The sequence below is a fragment of the Sabethes cyaneus genome, chromosome 2 (genome assembly GCF_943734655.1).
Source record: "Sabethes cyaneus chromosome 2, idSabCyanKW18_F2, whole genome shotgun sequence".
NCBI lineage: Eukaryota > Metazoa > Arthropoda > Insecta > Diptera > Culicidae > Sabethes > Sabethes cyaneus.
In genome coordinates, this window is record NC_071354.1 from 4,796,959 (window position 1) to 4,820,205 (window position 23,247).

General features: G+C 40.6%; 1 protein-coding gene across 4 annotated transcripts in view; it reads right to left on the bottom strand.

Moving 5' to 3' along the window:
- Positions 1-4,708: 4,708 nt before the first annotated feature.
- Positions 4,709-23,247, bottom strand: part of LOC128733972 (cysteine-rich motor neuron 1 protein-like) — a 28,479-nt gene continuing 9,940 nt past the window's right edge. For all 4 annotated transcript variants that reach the window (XM_053827897.1, XM_053827898.1, XM_053827896.1 and 1 more), the window contains one exon: positions 4,709-7,258. In XM_053827897.1, coding sequence (XP_053683872.1) covers positions 6,309-7,258 — 950 coding nt within the window. In that variant the 3' untranslated portion in view covers positions 4,709-6,308. The remainder of the gene's footprint in view (positions 7,259-23,247) is intronic.

Below are 23,247 nucleotides of genomic sequence, written 5' to 3' on the forward strand. Positions count from 1 at the left end.
TATATTTGATTTTTTTTTCCTTGTTGGGGACCTTGGACCACTGCGACCAGTTCTTTGATCTATTGTGGTATATTTGGTTTTCGACGTATTGATTTACAACTCAATCCTTCAAGCCTCCAATTTTAGTCTGGTGTATATTACCTCTGGACAGACGGAGCTGGACGGATACGATGGGCAGGGCATGTTGCAAGAATGCCGGACAACTACCCTGCAAAGATGGTGTTCGCCTCAAGGTGAAGCGAGATCTGGCGGAGAGTACTCGGTGTCCGAGGAATTGGAGAGCGGTAGCCCTCAACCGAGTTACATGGAGAAACTTTGTTCAACAGGCATTGTGTTAGGACGGCAAGCCACCTAGGTAAGTAAGCATATTGCCTCTGCCGTCGCAATGTTTGTAGTGATGATGTCGAGGTCAATTGCCAAGGCTAGGAGTTGGCTACTTTTGCTAAATGCCGCTTGCCGGATCACACCTTCCATAGCGATGTTGAATAATATACAGGACAGTTCATCCCTTTGCCGCAACACTTTGCGCGACTCGAGGGGACTCGAGAGTGGCCCCGAAATACGCACGTAGCACATTATTCGCTCTTGTTAGCTTTGATCAGTTTCGTAAATGCCAGGAAAACCGTTTTCGTGCATTATCTGTCATAGCTTCAGCACTGACGAACTGACATGACACATAGAAGAAAATCCTTTAAAAACCATCGTCCTACACACTTTGCTTGCGCACTAGCACCCTCTGTTATGCATGTCGCGGAGTAGCTTGCATTTGCAGGGTTTTATGCAGTAGGGTTTTTACATTTGTATGCTTTTATACTGAAAACTCTAAGCAACATTCGCGCGCCGCGGTGTGCCCATGTTGCGAAACATACTTTTTTGAAAAATGAATGGTTTTTGATTGGACGATGGAATTAACGCGAGTGTCTCGTCTGTTTGTCTGTGACTTCAGTATTGGCATCGGAACACGCCAAACGGCATCGGAACGCAACACAGAGACTACTTCGTAAGCAACGAACACCGGTAAATAAACGCGCTTTCAAAGATGTTAATGATTACTGCTTAGAATTGATGCAATATACTGCTCATTCTTCATTGTTTATACTACAGATAAAATGAATTCAGCATCACCAACCCAAAACCAACAATTTGACCGAATCACTTGCGTTCATGTTCATGTTCGTGTTGTTCTCTACATTCATTCTTTCTCGATAATAGTGAATGAAATCAAATGTGAATCATTCATTCATTCATTCGCTTTGAACTGCCGACTACGGCAAATGAAACTACAATAAACGTAATCATTGCTCCAAAGTATTGATTAATTGCCTTCAACTTGGCAGTCAATTTTAAAAACTAAACATTGAGACCCAAAATATCGGTCAAGAACAAGAAAATTGACTGACAGGTTAGACGAGCAAACATTCAGCACTGCAATTCATGAATGAATTGTACTGAATGGTAGAAAACTGAGAAAGATAAATACTGTCATTAGCTCAGTAGTCATATCCATGGGCTGACAGATAAAGGATACTACCAGGGGTAAATCTATGTGCGCTGAATGCGTTTTATATTCGCCTTCATGCAGGGCTGTCAACGGTCAAGCCTACGGTTAGAGCTGAATAGTTCTTCCTACAAATCCTACGGTTTGCGAAATAGTCCTAAAAGGATTCCATTCCTTTTAATGTGATCCTGGGCGGAGCGGAACCCTCGCCAATTACCGAATCTTGCGAATTGTTTGCCGATAGTTTTTTTTCTGTATTCGCTAGTAGCTGTACTACACAATCTGACGCTGAAATAGCTACGTCGGATGTCCTTAATGGTGCTGCTGATCTGGATGTTTTTGACATCACTCCACATATGGTTATTACTGATGCCAAGATATTGAAGAGCTTCTACTCACTTGGTCCAGATGGTATGCGGGCTATTATTTTCTGTCGCTGCGCTAATGCTTTTGCCCTGCCCTTCCGTCGGATTTTAAACAAATCGTTTGAGCAGCGAAAGTTTCCTACGTTGTGGAAACAGTCGTACATGTTTCCCGTATTCAAGAAGGGAGGAAAGTAAAACGTAGGAAAGTACAGAGGCATTACAAGTCTTTCTGCCGGATCAAAGCTTTTTGCAGTCATCGTCACTAGTGTAATTTTGAACAACAAAAATTATATTTCAGTAGATGCCGGGTCGATCTGTGCTGTATTCACAACCCAACATACATTTTTGTTGTATAACAGCTTATCATTTTTTTTTATCATTTATCATTTATAACAGCTTATCAAGCGCTTGTTATCCGGTAATTAGTTATAAAACGGTTGAATAAACTACTATTAAAAAAAAAGTTTGTTGGGAAGTACCTGCATCTCACAAATGGAAGCCGGAATACAAATCGATGCTGTGTACACAGATATTAAGGCCGCGTTCGACACTGTAGATCCTCAAAGACTCTTGCCACAAGCTCTCTGAACTGGGTGTATCTGATAGACTGACATCACGGTTGAACTCATATCTTACAGACCGTACTTTACGTGTCAAGCTGTATTCCACAGTTTCTCGTGCATTCAGCAATATTTCTGAGGTCCCACAAAGCAGAAACTTGGGGCCTTTGCTTTTCGCCTTGTACTTCAACGTCATTGCTATTATGCTGCGTTTCGGATGCGTATACTGGTATATGCCGGCAATCTACAGATCTACCTAGCAAACACTGCTGGACACCTTCGCTGATTGGTGTAACAGAAACAAACGAACAATAAGCATCGCTAAATGTGTGGTTATAACATTTTTAACATCGTTGTAGTGTGCCTATCTTTTTTGACTATCAGATAAACGGAGCTGTTCTCGAACGATCGAGATCAGAATAATGATCTTGGATGAAGAGCTGACGTTCAAACAAACAGTATACTGCTGTCAACTCTAGAGCTCCGCAGCAACTGGGTTTCATCACAAAAATTGCCCTGGACTTTAAAGATCCGCGTTGCTTGAAAGCATTGTACTGCGCATTAGTACGACCAATACTTGAGAACGCTTGTATCAGCTGGTACCCTCATAATTTGTGTTAGACAGCTAGAATAGAACGTGTTCAACGAAGATTTGTCCGCATCGTTGTAAGACATTTACCGTTGCGTCTACCTAATAATCTTCCTCGCTACGAAGACCGATGCCAGCTTTTAGATTTGGATACACTAGAGAGTCGTTAGAAGCTTCAACAAGCGACATTTGTGGCCAAACTTCTCAATAATGATCTTGATGCTCCGGGTTTGCTGCCTCGCATTGATTTTTGAGCTTCACGTAGACAGCTTCGTTCATGAAATACATGAAAATATGATGCATGGATACGTTGTAATCCCGAGATTTCTGGATATGTCGGAGATCGGAAGCGCTCTGCACTTAGGTGATGCGTGGGAGCAAGTGGTGCGCTCCGTTGCGAATTATATTTTGACGTTACTTTAGATAGCATTTAAAACGTGCTGTTGAATAAGTTGTAGACTTAGAAAGCGAAGAGCAGCAAGAAGGCCATCATCAAACAGAACAGACCCATGGTCTCGGACAGGGCGAAACCCCTACCTAATGGTGTAGGAGAACATACCGATACCGGCACCAGATCCAGCGAACTTCGCGGCCGAAGTTAGGACGGAGGTAGGCTTTCATTCCGTTGAGAATCAGGTTACGGGCGACTGGAGCAAAACGAGCAGCTGACGAGCAGGGATGGTTCGATCACTTTGACTCAATTTTGATTCATTTGACAGTAGCGTCCTAACCGAGCAAAATTTGACAAATTGATGTATGGGACATTTGTAGATAATAACTAGATCTACAATTTTGCTGAATAAAGTGTTGCTGTATCTTTTATAGTTACGGTACTACAATGCTAGTACATCATTAGTAACTAAATGAACGTTCATTTAGTTACTAAAGAGGTACTAGCATTGTAGCGCCGTAACTACAAAAGTTACAGCAACACTATATTTAGCAAAAATGTAGATCTAGTTATTATCTACAAATGTCCCATCCACCAATTTGTCAAATTTTGCTCGGCTGAGACGGTAGTGTCAAATGAATCAAAATTGAGTCAAAGTGATCGAACCATCCCTGCTGACGAGACGATCATTTTGAATTAGTTTTGCTGTGCCGTTAAGACTGTCGGAGAAATTGCGCACCGCAACAACTATAAACTAGGCGATGAAACGCTGGAAACATCCACAGTGGAGGCGGGGGCAATCGCAAACAGTTGATCACTGCCGTTCCTAACCATTCCAGCCCTTACATCAAACAAACTGGCAAACTTGAGTGGCGTTCGCCCACCGGCTGTGGAGGTAACAAAATTACCAGACACTCTGCGGCAATGTTGGAACCAAATCCAGTATCCTTTTGACGTATTCTGACGTTAATGGGCCAAGCAATTTCAGCCTTGACTAAGGCTCGCCTCATTTTTGAATAGGTCCTACTGTCGCTTACCAATTGTAAAAACCAATTACCAGAATTGTAAATAAATTGTAATTGTAACTCAAGTTGAAACTTTTTCATATTGCAAAAGCAAAATTTACCTTTTTAAGACGTTTATCATAAAATCGAACACCCGAAAAAAGGGTTGAAAGCCAACATTTTCCAGGAGATTCACTCGGATTACCATTTTTAGGGATAATAAAACAAGTACATTTCGGATTCGCTCCAACCACACCGCGTGCGGTGTGGATCGTGAAATGAAAACTCAAACCATCGCCATGTTTTTACTATTTATTTACATCTCACAATGATGTCGATGTTTTTTCTACATTCTGAACATAGATTTCTGTTTTGTTAGTAGGCAAAAGTGATAAGAATTTGTTTTATACACAATATAGAAATAATGCTGAATTATTGCTTTACCAGAATAATTGAAAATACGCTTCTGTGGTAGGTGTGTTCTGTGTGTTAGGTTATTTGCTTTAGTTTGCTTCTTGGTTTTTACATATATTGCCGTGTTAGGTAATGATACCATGATTTGTTTGTTTGTTATCTGTCCATTAAACTGCAGCTAAAAATGGTGGATATACCTATGCTATAGTTTTTTTTGCGTACATATCATAATGCGGCGCCTATTGTTCAATAGAAGCTTCCAGAATGGCTTTGGCGACTATATCCGCTCTCTTATGCACTATTCGAACATTTACTTACCAACATCCATAGAGATGTTTGATTTAGGAAATACCGATTGTGTCTTTTTTTGTTATACTTTAGAGGAAGAGGTATTTTTTAATGATAGTAACCATTAGTGTAGACAAATAATTAAAAAAATACAGGACATCTAGATGTTTATATGAACATTCAAGATCAGGATAAACTGACAGTGTAGTTATACAATACAATAATACGGGACTGTTTTTTTTTATTTTGAAAAGCTGTGGCCCCTAGATTGGGACTAACGGCAAGCGAAAGCTATTAAGGTTCTTGTTATTCCATATAAAAAGTTGATTAATAGAATGCGGGCAGATTTACACTGATACATCTGCTGCTGTTCATTTGATAACGATTGATATCTGCCCTCATTGGAAGCATTTTAGTCTATTTCGTACCTCACTATCCTCTCTTTCGCTCTCTTTAATCAATGTCTTGCTCAAAATACTCGATAAAAATACCATAACAAAAATCAAAATAAATAATACTTAGATTTTATAACGGCAAAAATAAAAATTAGCTTATCGTTTACGGCTATCGGCGGTAGTTTTTAATAAACAACTTGAACAAAGACACTCCTGTTGGTTGATCAAACTTTGTTCATCGGTGTGTTTTGTTGAATCGTAATAAATAAATAATTTATTTTTGCCATTTCAACAGTCTAAATTCAACAAAATAAACATTTTGCTTGCGTGTTATATTTTTCCTAAAAACAATATCTTACAACAGTAGTATTAACAAGTTTGGTAAAATATTTCTTTGATTGGGTATAAAAACTAAGTAATTTTGCAAAAAAAATATCGTCTATGTACAATTTATCACAATATTCTTAACTTATCGACAGTGATTTGTGGATGCACATAAAGAGTTTTTATTTTTAGTACAGATATGCCATTGATCTGCAGAGCCACGCAAGTCTTCGCAGCTGATGGAAGACTATCACTCGGCTGTGCATGCTATTCAGACTCTAAATACGCTATAAAATAATGTCGAGGGTGTACTATTAACAAATAGTTGTGGTCTTTCAACAGTTTATAAAACCATAGCATATATAATATTATATTTAATACCGTTCTACAGATTTTCCTAAATGATACAATCGTTTTGATTGAGTAATATTCTACGAAGCAGTTCTGTATGGTTATATTGTTACGAGTACTACGCAGTTCTCACGCAATTTGTACAACACTGTATTTGGTGTCTTTGCGGTTATAGCAGCACCACCAGATAGTCAGGAAGAATACTGCAAACCCACAGAAGCACAACAGCACTACAATCCAAAGTGGGGTACTGTTGAACTCGCTACTGCTATCACTATGCGTATGATGGTGATGGGGACCTCGGTGAACACTACCATTAGTATTGTCGTCATCTGTAACAGTAACGTTGACTTTCGGATGTGGAAAATCAGTTTCGATGCTTGTTTGGTTTCGAACTACTCTGGCACACGCACATAAATCACAATTCCCCTGTCGTCGATACCCGTATTGGCAATGGATATTGCAGTGCTGAATATCTTGACAAAAGTTAGTCGCGTCGTCATCGCAAACGGGGCAACATTCGCCTGGAATCATCTTATGGTTGAGACAGCCTGGATTTTTGCAAACAGACTGTTGACACTTTACTTCACCGTAGTGGCACACGCAAGTAGTACACTCATCACTGCGCCATTTTTCGCCATGCTGTCGGTAGATATCGTGCATACAGTAGCTGTTTCTACACGGAAAGCAGCAATTGCCAGGGACTCCATACGGTAGGTCGTTCGGATCGGTGGGTGCGGTCGTATTAGCAGGTATATGGTCTGGGGGACATTCCTGGTCGCAGTAGTTCGGCTTGCAGACACACTCGTAGCTGGGACAGCAGTGCTGAATTAGCATCTCATCATCGGTGATACTACGCTTGTGACCGTGATGCTCGTAAGCGCCGGGAATTATTTTGATGGTCTCACGCTGCCGTGCATCGGAGGCTATGGCACGTTCACGGCGCACAATCTCACTAGTTTTGCTGCGTATGTGGTGAGGAATGTTACCGTACAAATGGATTACTTTCGGTTTCGGGTGGCTGTCGGCGGGACATGGCTCCGGCCGAGGGCATGCTACGTTCTTGCACTCGACTTTGTCTGCAAATAGAGCATAAACGGGCGTATTAGGCTTCGGTCACAGGGCGAGCGAGGCAATGTGAATAAAACTTATCATTTTTAACGCAGGACTGCGTCTTGCCACATAGTGTGTACATATTAAAGGTCTTTTCTAAACAGGCTAGAGCACAATGTGTTGTTTTTTACTGTTTTATTTTTAAGAAGTTATAAAAAATTGAATTTGTGTTATTGATTCCAGCATCTCGCCGTTTACGGTGAAATAACGGTTACTATTAGTGCAACATACGTTTCTCATGGTTTACTGTGACTGAGTATTGGTTGCTACTGTCAAAAACGTGGTTTCGATTAATCAGGAGCCCCGTTGCTATGCACGCTCGAAGTATTTTACAATGTATTTTATCGGTTAAGTTGATTCTTGAAAATTTACTTCATTAAACAGTTTAAAACACCAAAAGAAAATGTTTTGGGTGATAAACATTGAAGACGATTAGATAAATATCGGTGCACCGGATAAAGTGATAAAAACTAGGTATATGAAGTAAACAGAAAATTGTACGATTCATTGTGAAATTGGCTTCAAATCTTATACCCAAGACGGCAGACCTGTCTGCGAGACTAGCCATCGGAGCCCTAGGAAGCTTACTCCTGATATGTGCAAAGACAAGAAAAGGAGCCTGATTACCGAAAGATCGGAGGTGTCCAGGCGTTGGAAACGACATTTCGATGTACTGTTGAATGCGAAAAAGATAGAGCTGTCAACAGAAACAGGGTAACAATTAAGGATGATGGACAAACTTTGGACGAGGTTAAAAAAGCAATTAGACAGATAAAAACGACAAAGCAGCTGGAAAGGACGAATCGGGAGCGAACGGCTGTATTATGCAATCCATCAGGTTATACTTAAGGTATGGACTGCGGAGGTATTACTTATCGACTGGTTGGAAGGCCTCATACACCCTTTTCACAAATGATTCAAATGCAGCACGACGGACCAAATGTTCACCTTGTGACAAATCCTTGATAAATTCCAAGAGCTCAATTTGCAGGGTCACTTTTCGTTTATAGACTTTAAAGCAGAGGATGATTCAGTTAAACGAAATGAGGTGGGGTGGATTATGCTTGAACATGGTTTTCCAGCAAAACTGATTGAGCTGATACATTCGAGCCTCGACGGTTCCAAATCAAGTGTCAGAATAGCGGATGAGACATTCTAGGTGCTAATGTGGCCGTCATGCTCCATACATTACCGATGTCCCGTTTATAGGTTTTGGCAACTGAAGCTAAGCAGAAGCCCAAGACCGGTAAACGTGCAGATACCCAAGTAACAATCCACAAGCAAATTGGTCTTATTCATTTCTTATAGTAGTTTTATCAGAGCATTGCAAAGTCTATCAGGCTCAGCGGTTTTAATTAGATTCTTCTGCTAGATTAGTTTATTTTAACAATACTGCCAAAAAGCTCTATTAAAACCGTATATTTTTGAAGGAGAAATCATACTCTTAAGAAAGAGCATTCTAGAATCTAGCGTAAACAACTAATCTGTCAAAATGGGCGTCTGAACCTGGAGATTAGTGGAAAAATATGAATCTTTTAAACGAAAGTTAAGCAAAAATCTGTCCAATATTTTGAAAACTCCTTCATATGAACAATCAGCGAAGTCACAAAATAATGAAGATGTCAGGACTAACTGAGCTGGGAAAGGACGGTGCCGGTGATGATGCATCAATGGTAGATTTGTTTGTAATTAGATAAATTTGGTTCGACAGTCTGTGAAAAGCGCATGATGTCTTGCAGGTGTTCTTTGAGAAGACAACCATAAAATTATCAACACTTGTGGTGGTTTTCTTTTAGTTTTAAGCAACCCTTGGAAATACTCTTATGAACATTTTTTAGTGTGGGCCTCCCTAGTTTTATAAGGGTTTTATGGTTGTTTCATTGCAGTTTTATAGAATTACAAGTTTTTGTTTTAGTAGTGTTAGAATTACAAGTTATCTTCTTCGATCTAAATCGAACTTACGTCTATGTCTAAGCCCAACACTAAGTTCAAGCTAAAATCCACTTCCAAGCCTAAGGCCAGATCTTACCCAAGCCCACACACAGCCCAAACCCAAGTCCGGATTCTTGTGTAAGCTCCGTCGCATGGTATTTCGTACCCAGAACACAACTTTTCTGATTTTTATATAACGGTTATATGATATTTATTAACAACTAAGCTCTTGCAACTAAGCTGTTTGTTCAATCTAAAAGCGTGATCGACTCGACTACTGCACTGCATAACGCTGGAAAACCTCCGGCCCCAGGATACTCTTCTAGATGCCGTTACACCGGCTGTTATTAGACCGGTAGCTTTTTGTGGACTTGAAGCTGGGACGCTTCTCATGGAGGACGTACGCGCAATGGTCGTGTTCCAGTGAAACGTGCTGCGAGTGCAAACTGTAAGCGGAGAGTGGCGGAGGCGTATGAAGCACGAGCTGCTTGAAGAGATTCCGGTCGAACATTTGGCGAAAGTCAATATGCTACAGTAGGTCAGACACAGCGTAAGGATGCCGGACTCAGTGCGACGATTCTCTTCAAGAACCCTACCCGAACGTGCCAAGATGGCTTAACCAGGTCGAAGTTGTGACTTCTGAGACGCCTGAGAAATTGGTGGTGACGCAAGATCGAGTTGAATGGAGACGACTGCTTGAAACAGCACGAGCAACCCTGACTCTATGGTGACAACGACAACGACAATTTCGTTACTAAAAAATTGATACCAATGAATCCCTCAAAATAGCGCCCATCGTTAACTACAATTGTTTTCCATCGGTAAGTCTTCGCCCTTTGAAGTTATCCTTAGATCGAGACATTTTTGATGTCTATATCAGCGAGACTGCTTATCAACCATCATGTATCGTTAAACGATACAAATAATAACCAGTCGGTGCAATATCTACAGAGAACGGGCGGGTAGGATGGGACTGTCAATTTGATGGTTTTAACCATTTATGTAGGTTTTAACGGGTTGGCTTCTCAGTTGGTTTCATGGTACGATACTGGTTTAACAAGCCAGTTGTTGTATGTTTGAGTTTCGGCAGGGAGTGGTTGTTAGCGTCCAAAGAAACCTAGCACTAGCCCCGTTAGTGTCTTGTACTCTAACAGCTGGTTGCATAGTCTGTTGGACAAAAACAGAAGGTCAAGTTTCGAAAACGAAATATAGCATCCAAGCCGTATATTTACCGTGCTTGGCATCGTGAGGTCAATCATTGTCGTGCTCAGTTTTAACAGCTCATAATAAAAAAACACAGGTCTGATCTAATCAAATAGTTATACAGTGTAGCTTTCACAGCGTAAATAGTTGGTCGAGTTGACGATATAGAAACACGAGACATTCTTTTCTTTGGATTGCTGCAATGAATACATGTTCATCACTTTGTTTTCAAATCATAAGGAACCCAAGTTCCTTTGCAAATCATCTAAATCCATGTTGTCATACCATTTGCAGTGTCAAAAACTGGATCGACTTTAAGTTGATCTACTAAAAGAAAAACAAATTCGTCAAAAATTCGATACTAAGCCAGGCCTCATTCGGCTTCTTTTTTTTATTTTTTTATTTTTATTACAGTCACTTTAACAGTTTAGGTAATTCGTGATCACTTCTGCAGGGCTGGTATTCGAACCCGGGTCCTCATTCGGCTTCATTTTAAGCGGTTTTAGACCAAGATCCTTGCGTAAAGTCTTCCACGTGGCCGAGTAACACAATCTCAACTGTTGGGTACGACGATGAATGGACAATTCACGGTCCCCATCAACTTCGGTGCATTGAATGTTCGCTTACTTGACCGATTGTGACGACCATAAAATGGTCTACGTTTACGAAGCACATGTCTTCCAGAGCAGCAATTTTGATAGAAAAAATTTAATGATTTGTAAATGTCACCCGGGTGTAAGTCTTTCCGTGCTGAAATGGCAATACAAATTGAGAATTGTGTACCTTGACACCTGTCACGAATCAAGCGTGTGCTGTCAAAAATAAACGTTTGAAAAGCAAACCACCCAAAAAATTACTTTTTACTTTATCTTATTTCATTGCACATCACGGTTACGTTTTACGTATTTTATTTCACATCAGAGATCACAAAATGCATACCGAATCAAGAACCTTGAAAACAGTCAACTCGTACTGTCAGATAGTGTGTACGGAAATAAAGTTTTTCTTTTCTATTAGGCCGGCTTGAAACTGTACGGTAACAAATTAAAACGTTGTTATGTTTACCTGGCGTGCCATGTAGTCAATATATGGCATGTTTATCATCAGTTTCTACATAAAAAACCCTACCCGACAGTGCTGCTATTCGGTAATGTCGAAATCTAGTCAGTGTCTGTCAACGGAACAATGACACCTCTTATCGGTCCCGTTATCACCGATTGCGTCTTCATTACATGCAACAAATCGCAACAAATCAGTTCTACTCTGATTCTTCGTCCGTAATCACGCATAGTGAAGTATAAATAACCGTACACGAGGGAAACCATGTTTAAAATAATAGTCGTTTTAGTCACTGCGTTGCTATTTGCTTTGATGAATGGCAGCCCCATTCCGACGGACAATGTGGACTGTACGGATCAAAGCAACCAAGGTGTATTCTACCCCCATCCGGCGTCATGCCAAAGTTATCTCGTATGCTTCATGGGCCAACTTGTCGAGGGACAGTGCGGTTTTGGACTGCTGTTCGATCTAGAGCGGCAGATGTGCGAAGCTGAATCACGTGTACGCTGTAGAAGCCGAAGATTCGAAATGGTGAACAGAAAATAATCATGCAATCTGCCGCTTGCTGATGAGTAATCGCTAATGATATTTTGATGAAGCTGTAGCCCTTCTTCAGTCATACGACGGTTTGTACATCTGTATCATGACTCAGTTTCCTCGACATTGATAGTAGTGATATTCTTTACCTACAGCTTTCCCACATGTAGTTTGTCATAAACTATTTTTGTACCGTATATACACCGTTGCGATGTCGACATCGTCTAGATAAGGCCTGCCAGGACTCGAAACAACCAGGATGTGCAGCTTGCAGTGCAGCACATTCATCTGGTTTCTGATATCAACTTTTAAAGGAGCTTTTATAATTTGCAGTCCATACCGAGAAAGACTAGTTAGTGCTTATGAGTAGCAGTATTTTGTACAATCTGAAAATTAGCTATTTTGAATGTGACGTTTAAACTTTAACTAGGGTTGAAGAAGCTTTGAATTGCTCAATAAATAATAAGACAGAGAGGTAAAAGTTCATAGTGTCCTTATCAAGTTGAAAAAATGAAAGAACTTTCTAGCAGAATGCACCGGTAATAAATTGCCACTGCAATCCGCTAGGGAGTACGGAGCGGGCCAAAGCTAATGTACGGTTTACTGATTGTTAAAAGCATGCAAGCATGAGGAATTTTTCCACTACTTAGAAAGCAAGAACATTAAAAGATGCAAAGTTGACATATTTTTCCTTACCGTCGACGTACGGTTAAAGGGTATGAATTATGCTAGCCGCATACGATTTACGGTGGACTTTGCTCTTACTGTGTGTAGCAAATCTCTGATAGGTACATACAATTGAAATATGTCTTTTTTTGCAAACGATGGGTAACTTTATAAACCGATACGGTTGACAGTTTCAAACTTCACTATATGCTATGCGATGACGCTGCACGGTCGAACTGGCGCGTGCATGCGAACAAGCAGGCGGGTTTGTTATTGGAAACTTTTACTGTCGATTGCCAGTGCCAGTAACAAAACAAAACGAGAGAAAAAAATCTGTTTTTCATTTTATCAAGTTAGTCTATGAAGCAATCTCATGTGAAATTGTTACTGTGTGGTGTAGGTACTGAGGATCAAATTACGCGAACAAAACAATTGGAAGATCAGCAGTTTATTGCTGTCTGCCGGTTCTTTCTCTATCGTATATTCATATAATTGAATCTGACTGTATGAACAAAATGAACATGTAAACCCAAAAGGATAGATGTGATATCGGACTACGTCCTTGAAAACGAAACGAACGATTCTATGATACGAATTCAACTGTCTGTTTAATTAGCTCTCTTTACCTTTTATAATCGTTTGAATGGAAACAACTGGTATAAAAATCATTAAGGTAGTTTAACAAATTATAATCAAAATCAATTAGGCGTTACAACGGACACCACAGTATTATATCCCGTCCCGGCGATAATCAGTCATCGCCAGAATCACCTAAATAATCTTCCTCATCATCACTAGTCTCTACAGATGTACTAACTGCCCAGGGTTTCATCCTCTCCGCCGCGAATATTGTCGACGTTCGTTTTTGAGTAAAACGAACTCCAGGAACGTCGGTAATCAGGTAACGATCGTTTCCAACTGCCTTTTGAATGATGAACGGTCCCTTGTAGCGCGGCTCCAACTTTTTGCTTTGACCAGTGGAATGCACGTCATTTTCCACCAGCACTAAATCACCTTCACGATATTGCTGCGCCGGCTGCCGTCGTTTGTCGAATTGCATCTTCTGCTTTTGTTGTTCACGCTCGATCCTGGTTTGTACAGTTTTGCGCAGTTCTTCAGATCGACCTACAGGAGTTTCCACTGAGAACATCATCAACAACTGGTTCTGCATTATGTCACGCGGATTGTAGCTAAACAATAACGAATGGGGCGACGTCTTTGTTGAATCGTTTACCAACGTGTTCAATCCCCACTGTATCAACCGGAGTTGCTTATCCCAACATTTGTCGTTGTCTTTCACCATACATCTCACTGAATGCAATACGTTCCGATTCTCGCGCTCAACCTGTCCGTTAGCACGAGGAGTTCCGACTGCCACTCTTACATGAGCAATACCCAGCTGCACACAAAACTCTTCAAAATCCTTTGACGTGTATGCCGTTCCTCTGTCGGTAATTATTCGGTTAGGCTTACCGAACGTAGCGAAAACGTCACTCAACATTTGGATCACTGGTTGCGTCTTCGTGTTTCGAACAGCCCTCAATACAACGTATTTAGTGAACCCATCTACCAACACTATAATGTACTCGTTTAGGAGAGTAGAACGAATAAATGGGCCTAGATGGTCCAGATGGATCGTGTCGAACGGCACAGGAATCTTTTGTATTGGATGAAGCAATCCTTCCTTCCTACCGCTCTTGCTCTTCACGTAGGCACAATACACGCACGAATTTATATACCGCTTCAAATAGTTTTTCATCCGGCGAAACCAAAAATTTCTTCTTACAGCTTCAAACACTTTATCAGCACCTTTGTGGCCTAAATCGTCGTGGTAGCTACGTGTGATTCGCCACCGTGCACGAGTAGGCACTACCCACTTCAACCCATCACTGCACCGTCGCATCACACCTTCATCGCGCAAAGCATACTCCTTATGTATCTGCCTACCACGATTATCAACCGGAGGTGCAGACAGAATCCGCATTAACTCGTACAAATTTTCGTCTTCTCGCTGCAATAATTTTAACCACTCATCTTCTCTGATATCAATTTGCATCACACTGGCCATCGCAGGCTCGGTTTCTTCACACACTGGCTCTTCAACTGGGTTGCGACTCAAGCAATCGGCGTGCTTCATTTTGGTTCCTTTTCGATGGTCGAGCTCGTAGTCATACTCGAGTAGTTTTAGTAGCCACTTTCCCACCACGGGTAACATTTGCTTTTTCGCGACCGTCTTCTTCACAGCTTCGCAGTCGGTAACAATTTTCACATGGCGGCCCAGTACATATTTCCGAAAACGTTCTAATGATTCCACTATAGCCAAAGCTTCCAGCTCATAGCTGTACTTCTTACATTCGGTCGGTGACGTTTTTCTACTGAAATAACTGATTGGATGTAAACCGTCATCCATTTTCTGCAACAGAATACCCGACAAGCCGTGAGAACACGCATCTGTGTGTAGCTCAATCTCTTTTGCTGGATCATACATCACTATCACTGGTCGATTTACTAATATCACTTTGAGTCTCTCAAAGGCCGATTGTTGCGCATTATCCCACAGGAACTCAGCGTCTTTTTTAGTTAACCGAGTCAAAGGTTCGGCGATCAAACTAAATTCTCTCACAAAGCGTCTAAAATAATTAGCCAGTCCCAAAAACTCTCTAATGTTTCGCACATTTGCAGGAACGGGAAAATCTTTGATAGCACCAATTTTTGCCAATCCTGGCTTTATTTCCCCCTCACTGATTTCAAACCCCAAAAACTCCACTTGCTTCTTTAAAAATTGTGTTTTTTCCAAATTCACTGTTAATCCATTCTCCGATAACGCATTTAACAGTACTTCAAACTTTTTCATCACTTCACTTTCGTTACATCCACCAAAAGTAACATCGTCCAGGTATGCCACGAATCCCATACGACGAAGTGGTGCAATCACAGCATCAATCATTCGCTGAAATACCGCACTGCCATTGGACAACCCGAAGGGCATCTTCAAGTATTCGTAATGGCCCATCGGTGTAGAAAAAGCTGTAAACTTCCGGCTTTCCAACGATACTGGAATCTGGTGGTAACCGCGGAACAAATCCACCGCTATAAAAAGTCGTCCTCCCACTAATCTGTTCAAGCAATCCTCGATGATCGGCATAGGCCATTTGTCCTTTACCGTCTTTGCATTAAGAGCCCGGTAATCCACCACCATGCGCCAATCTCCACTCTTTTTCTTAACTAAAACCGTAGGACTGTTGTACGGCGACTTTGATTGCTGGATTATTCCTGCCGCCAGCAGGCTCTCCACTGTATCGTCCACCACCTTTTCACGGGAGTATTCCATCGGGTACTGTTTAGTGTATATGGGCTTCTCATCTACCAATTCGATTAGCATCTCACAATTTTTGGCTGTGCCCATCTCTTTGTAGTTCTTTGCAAAGCAATGCCGATATCGTTTAACTACACTTAAAATCTTTTGGCGCTCATTATCACCACCATCCACATTTATCTCAGTAGCTGATATAGGCTCGTATGCCCGAATGTTACACATATTCGGATGAGTGCCACTCGGTCCTGAAGATTGTTCGATACTACTAAAGGTGATCTGTGGTTGCTCTTCATCGATTTTTTCGATACGAACGCTTCCCTTCTCTTTGACGAATCGGACATCATCGCGATCGAGAACATCTCGTCCAATTATCACTGTATTCATCTGCACTTTATTCGGCACTACTAAAAGACTAACTTCCAACTTCAATCCATCCACTTCTATTTTTTCGGAGCTACGCTCTCGCACTTGTACTTTATTACCGCCAAATCCAACCAATTGCATTGTGCATGGTTCCAGGTTAGTCAAAATTTCTCGGCAACTTTCCTTTATAGTGGTTACCGCCGAACCGCAATCATACAAAGCATCTACACTGTGTACACCAATTTTCAGTGTTTTCACATAGCTACTCGTTTGGCCAATTTCATGCATCACTTTAGGAAAAGCCTTTTGATTCGGGATCTTGGTACAATTTTTCGCTACATGACCCCTCTCATTGCAACGAAAGCATTCGATATTAGAGGAAGGTCGTGTACTTTTCCTCTCACTGCACATTGCTGCTACATGCCCAATACCACTACAACGATAACACTTGATACCCGATCCAGCATCTCCTTTTATCACTGGTTTAGAAGAAGATCCACGAGAGACATCCGTCGTTTTCAGTTGCTTCACTTCGGCCAGCCACTTCAGCTGTTTCAATAGTTCCGGCAAAGTATCGACCTGAGCGATTGTTCCATAACGGCCTTCCAGACCAGACACTATATATTTGATCGTGGCCTGATCAGGAAGTTTTCCCTTTCTAGCCAATGCCACGTGGCTATAGAAATACGTCTCCAAGCTTTCTCCCGCCATTTTCTTACGATTCATCATAGTTTGGTGAATGTTCACGATATCTATCGCCGTTGGAAAATCGATTACCAGCTTAGCTTTAAATTCACTCCAATTCTTCACCGTAGCACCGGAAAACCAAATTTTGGCTGCTCCCTGCAAATTCACTATGCCACATTGCAGCATCCAGGCATCATCGCCGTTATACAATGCTGCCGCCTTCTCGATGGATTCGATCCATTGTTCGGCAGTTGGCGTCGTTGGCACATCAGGGTCAAACGGTAGCACTATGTCCTTCACATCACGTACGTCGAACCGGCGCACATTTCCCGCCGAAATTGTTTGCAACGTTTTAATCAGCAATCTCATTGTTTCGTTATCCATTATGTCACTGTTATCACCTGGACTCTGCTTATAGCGCGGATCTCGAGCGTTTATACGTTCAAATTGTTCACGATCAGATTGGATTGTCTCGTTATTAGAATTGCCCCCACTGAACAAGTTTTTCAACAGGCCCAAAGCACCAGCACTATGCTCGCCCGTTTCCGTATGTCCAACAACTTGTTCGGCTACCTCTCTGGAAATCTCTTCCAACTTTTCGTCGTGATCACTCATCACCTTCCGGCAAACACCAAAAATATCCAATCTACCGCTACGATCGCTAACATGAACTTTATACTGACCGTCGCGACAATAGCATTACGCGCGCTAAGTATCTATCCTGTCTACAGAATTGTAAACCCAAAAGGATAGATGTGATATCGGACTACGTCCTTGAAAACGAAACGAACGATTCTATGATACGAATTCAACTGTCTGTTTAATTAGCTCTCTTTACCTTTTATAATCGTTTGAATGGAAACAACTGGTATAAAAATCATTAAGGTAGTTTAACAAATTATAATCAAAATCAATTAGGCGTTACAAACAGAAAACTAAAATCAGCTGTTTCCTGAACACCGAATACCTACATATAAATGAATAAATATAATCAATATAATCGTGGAATAAAATTAATATTGTCTTTTGTACATTGACGGATTTCGCAATTCTGGTACTACTGAAATACACAGCATTTCCATAACCAATGAAGCCGCTTGGTAAATAATATACTAAGTACGGTGTGGTGCAACGATTTTTTAAAAAGCAGATCCGAGGTGGAATAAATGACTTTTTAGAAGAGCAGCGAACGAATTACCATGTGATTACCAGCCTTTCCGCCACTTCGAAGCTATCTGAGATTAGCCTCAGCGATCGAATCCTACAAACCACGACCAGCATGGTTTTGTTAGACTTATTAGACTTCATTACCACTTGTTTGACGGCTATGGATGGCAGAACACAAGTTTATGTCTGAGATCTGAGGATCTGAGAGTGGCTTTCGAGAAAATTGATCATAAAGTATTACTCCGTAAATTATTACGAATGAGAAAATCGACCAGATTGGTGAGGTGGTTCCCCTGCTATTTGTTAATATGGCTGGGGTTCCGCATGGGGGTAATTTTGGACCACATTCGTTCGGCATTTTCTTCAACGATGTTGCACTCTTGCTTGGTTATAGATGCAAATTTATTTGCGCTGATGATTTGAAAATCTACGTAGTGATGCGCTGCATCGAGCACTGCCTCCATTTGTAAATGTTGCTAAACGTGTTCGTCAGTTGGTGTCAGCGAAACAAACTCGTTATCAGTATTGCAAAATGCAACATTATGACCTTTTATCGTTCTAAACGTTCCGATTATTTTTAACTATCAAATCGACGGTACTATTCTCAACCGAGTGGACCATGTAAGCAAAGCAAAGTCTTGGGCTCAAACGTCTTTCTAAAACTTGACCATTCTTTATCGATAGACTTCGCGGCCGGCTGAACTACAGGACAGTAACAGGTTTAGTACAAAAATCTGCTGACTCTATCTAGCAGATTCGAACATACGACGACTGACTTGTGCAGCATGTAACGGACCTTGATTCTACTGGATCCTAAGCTTATGTTCCATGCGCACTTACATGTCTATTATTTCCCAGGCCAACAGACAACTTGGCTTCATCTCCGAAATTACTAGGGACTGTACGGATCCCCATTACCTGAGGCCGTTATATTGTTCCCCCGTTAGACCGATCCTTGAAAACGCTTCCGTAATAAGGACACCGAACAACATAACATGGGAACTCAACGATCGAACGTACCAAAAAAAAAAAGATTTATACGGCTACGACGCTTTCAGAAATTTCCTGTGGCATGAACCTTGAAATCTTCCAGCGTACCCAGATAGGTGTCAACTGCTTAGTCTCGAGACGCTCGCTCGGAGACCATAGATGCAGTAAGGTCCTTTCGTTGTTGAACTACTTGCCGGCGACACCGCTTACCCCATCGTTTATCCCTTCAAGCTTGATTTCCGCGCTTCTGGAAGGACCTTGCGACAGTTATTGCAGCCAGGATTTTATCGTACACGTTATAGTTACAACCAGCCTACATGCTGCGATGGTTCACCTATTTACTTCTGTCGAATCTGTGCTCGAGTTTGGAATGTCTTCATTCCTATTTTCTAATTGCACTCACGCACTTACTAAGACAAATTTTTTAGGTGAACTGGTCAAACGTTAGTTTGGTATCAAGTAAAACAGCAAGGTTACCTTGGTCTACCTTACGCAGCTCAGTACCATCGATTTGGTAGTAAAAACGAATCGAGGTCTTCGTGGGATAAAAACTCATAACTTCACATTTTGCCACACTCAACGTTAACCAGATTCAATTACACCGGTCGACAAATATATCGAGTAAAACAAGCAGATGGCGACAGTCGTCCAGTTTTTCAATAGTCAGAAACAGTTTTAGATCATCAGCGTCACAAGTCTGAAACCGATATCCAACATCTGAGTGCCATCTTTGCAGAAAGGTGAAAATAACAACGGTCCCATATTGCTTCCTTACGGAACACCAGAGGTATTGGAGAATTGCAACGAAATACAGAAACCAAGTTTCACGCGCAGTACCCTGCCTTGCAAGTACGAGCTCAGTCACTGCACTAATTGTTGATGTACAGCGAGACGGCAAACTTTACGCAGTAGAATTGTATGGTCAATCCGGTCAAAATCTGCCTTAAATCCGTGTAAATTACGTCAACTTGCTTTTTATGCTCTATTTGCGAAATATAGGTCGAGGTAAATTCAAATAAATTCGTACAAATGGAACGGCCAAGCATAAAACCATGCTGAGCTGATGATATATATTTTTTGTGTGAGGCGCTATTACACCACTAACAGTAATCTCGAACAGTTATGAGTCATAACTTATGACACAACAGAAAGGCTAGTAATTCCGCGACAATTCCTTACGTTCCAATGCTCGCCTGTTTTATAATCTGGGAACATAAACGACTGCTTTCACTCGGGAATATACCTTATTAAATGATTTGTTGAAACCGATGCATAAAGGAATGGTCAATGGTTCAATACAGTGAGTTAAAACTACAGCTGTATTGCCATTTGCAAATAGCTGACAAGAATCAGAAATGTTTGTAGATTCAATTCCATCAGAGGACTCGCGGGATGGAATAGATGAGCATTTCTTTTTCGAATTGACGAAATTCTCAAAGTTTTTAGTTGTTTTCGGAGGTCGGTTTGTTATTGCATTAATTCGGGTAACCATGGATCATTTGGGCACCAATTTCAGTTTACAGGATAACTCGGATAACCGCCCAGTTAGCTTCGAGGTACGATGCTGGTCTAACAAGCCAATCGTCATATGTTCGAATATCGGCTGGGCGGTGCTGCTAGAATCAATAGGTTCGTTACATTAGACCCCTAATTGTCCTGTACTCTAATAATCGGCTGTGAAATCTGTCGATAAAGAAGGGTCAAGTCAGTCTAAAAAAGACGTGTTATAACCCAAGACATTGTTTTTTGGCTAACACGAGGTGTCAGAGGTATCGTACAGTGCTTACCGAATAAGTTATTGCTGCAGTAGAGTGTTGTGTCAAGGACGAGACGAATTAAGCCATTCGGCATCGTACTTCATAATAGAAGTATAGAAGAATCTGTGAAAGCGTTTGGGCTCACAAATTGATTAGAGACTTATTTGAACCTCAATTACGGGTCCGCAATGTGGAGGATCTATTATTTCTACAAGATGGTGCAACATGCCACACAGCACGTGTCGCAATACCATTATTAGAAGAAATGTTTCCCGATCAAATGAAAATAACAAATTTATAACAGAATGAGTTCTAAATAACAAGCTTTTATAACAAAATTTTCTTTGCATTTAGTTATAAACTTGGTCTCGCTAGTAGTTAAAATAACAAAAATTGTAACAAAATCCGCTCTAGACATATCACAATTATATCAAATTATGATATAATTTGTTCAAGTTTATTTCAAGACGAGTTACAAAAACCAGCATTCTGCCCTGCTTTATGACCAAATTTTAACAAACCGTGGTATAAAAAGCAGAACGAGATAGATTCTTTATAAAACATTTCCTGTGTCGTAAGTTTTGCTATCACAGTTATAACACACTTTGATTGAAATATCAACTGGAGCTACAATTCTGTAATATTTTTGTTAGAATCATCTGATCGGGTTGGGGAACGAATAATTTCGCATAAAGAAGCCGTATCGGTCTCCAAGATCATACATTTTAACACCATTGGACTGTTTATATTAAGTAAGACTGTCTGTGAAGTCTTTAAAGCCAATAAACCACAGACAATTTTCACCTTAGAAGACAACAATCCCCACGTTACCTTTGATTCACGGCCTCCATTGCTTCAAAAAATGATTGAAGATTGGGCTTTCCGATTGGGGTTTTCTCCGACCTAGCCGAGGTAACCATAGGCTAGAAAACATGCTTAAGTAACAATGGCAAAATATTTCAAATAAATTTCTTGCAAAAAACACTATTGAGAATTTATACATTTTTAATTATTAGCAATTTTCGCCAATTCCATTTCAAACCAATTAGTAGAATTTCTAATCGATTGATGCAGAAATTTTGAATTTCGATTGATGCGTTATGCGTTAAAATAAAAGAGCTCTAAACGTTCAAAACCAGACCACTCCTTCATTTCTTAGGTCTTGATTTTACACCCTTGCCTACACGTGATCCTACGTCAAAAAATCGCCACTGTGCAATGCGTAAAAAAATCGACTAAGCGAAACAAGAATTTGGCTTTTAAATTGTTATTAGATTCGACAGTTGACATCCTGGCAGCTTTGAACATAACAGGAAAAAGATTTATAAATTATTTGCGTAAATCGGAATAATTGCATGGAGGGTAGCTTCAGATAGCTTTTTTCATCAGAATTGTGAACAACAATGGTCCAAAGGGACTGCCTTGTGGTGCAACTGAGTGTACAATAAACTGGTAAAATTTGTTGATATGACGCCAGCCACGAATTTCAAGTTCTTCAACCAACTCTGTTACATTCAACATAAATTGCTAATAAAAAATACAATTTACTAGCTTGAATGAAGAGGCGCTTCTACATAATTTATTGTATGCATAAATATAGAGGAACGAACAGCTACGACAGACAAACACCACGTGATAAACATAAAATCCGATGATTATCCGATCCGACGATCATAACTTTCATAACTAATTTACCATTGATACACCCTAATGTGTTCACAGCCTTGCTATAATGTTTCACCTGGGAAAAGCTAATAAGAAATATAGTATTTCTCAAGCGTTGATGTGTAAGAAGAATCCTAGAAGATTCAATTATGTCCCTCTTGGAACAGTTTACATGTATGTTATATACAGGCGATTAAAGCATTACTGTTGATCCTTCTCATCAGTAAAAAAACAACGCTTTTATTGCTGAAAAAGACTCGAACCCGTTGTTAAAACATTTGGATGAAACAACCACATGTCTCATCAAACAATTTTCTTTACCCTGTTTCTTGATATCCTTCCAATTGCAAGTCGGTAAAATTGCTTGACGAGCAAATTGATGCTACCTGAAACCTGTGTAAGTCTCGTTCGCAGTTTTAGAGCCAGAACTAGTGCCAGAACAATAAACGTCCGCTCTATGACGATTTGCCATCAAAGCATATTAGCATCGTCTTGTCCATTTTAACGATGTAAAGAGCTGTAGAAAATTTGCTCGATTTTAGTGCCGAACAAGTGGATCCTATAATTAACTTAGTTAAAAATTTATTGAACTCATCGGTAGAACTCGATCTTG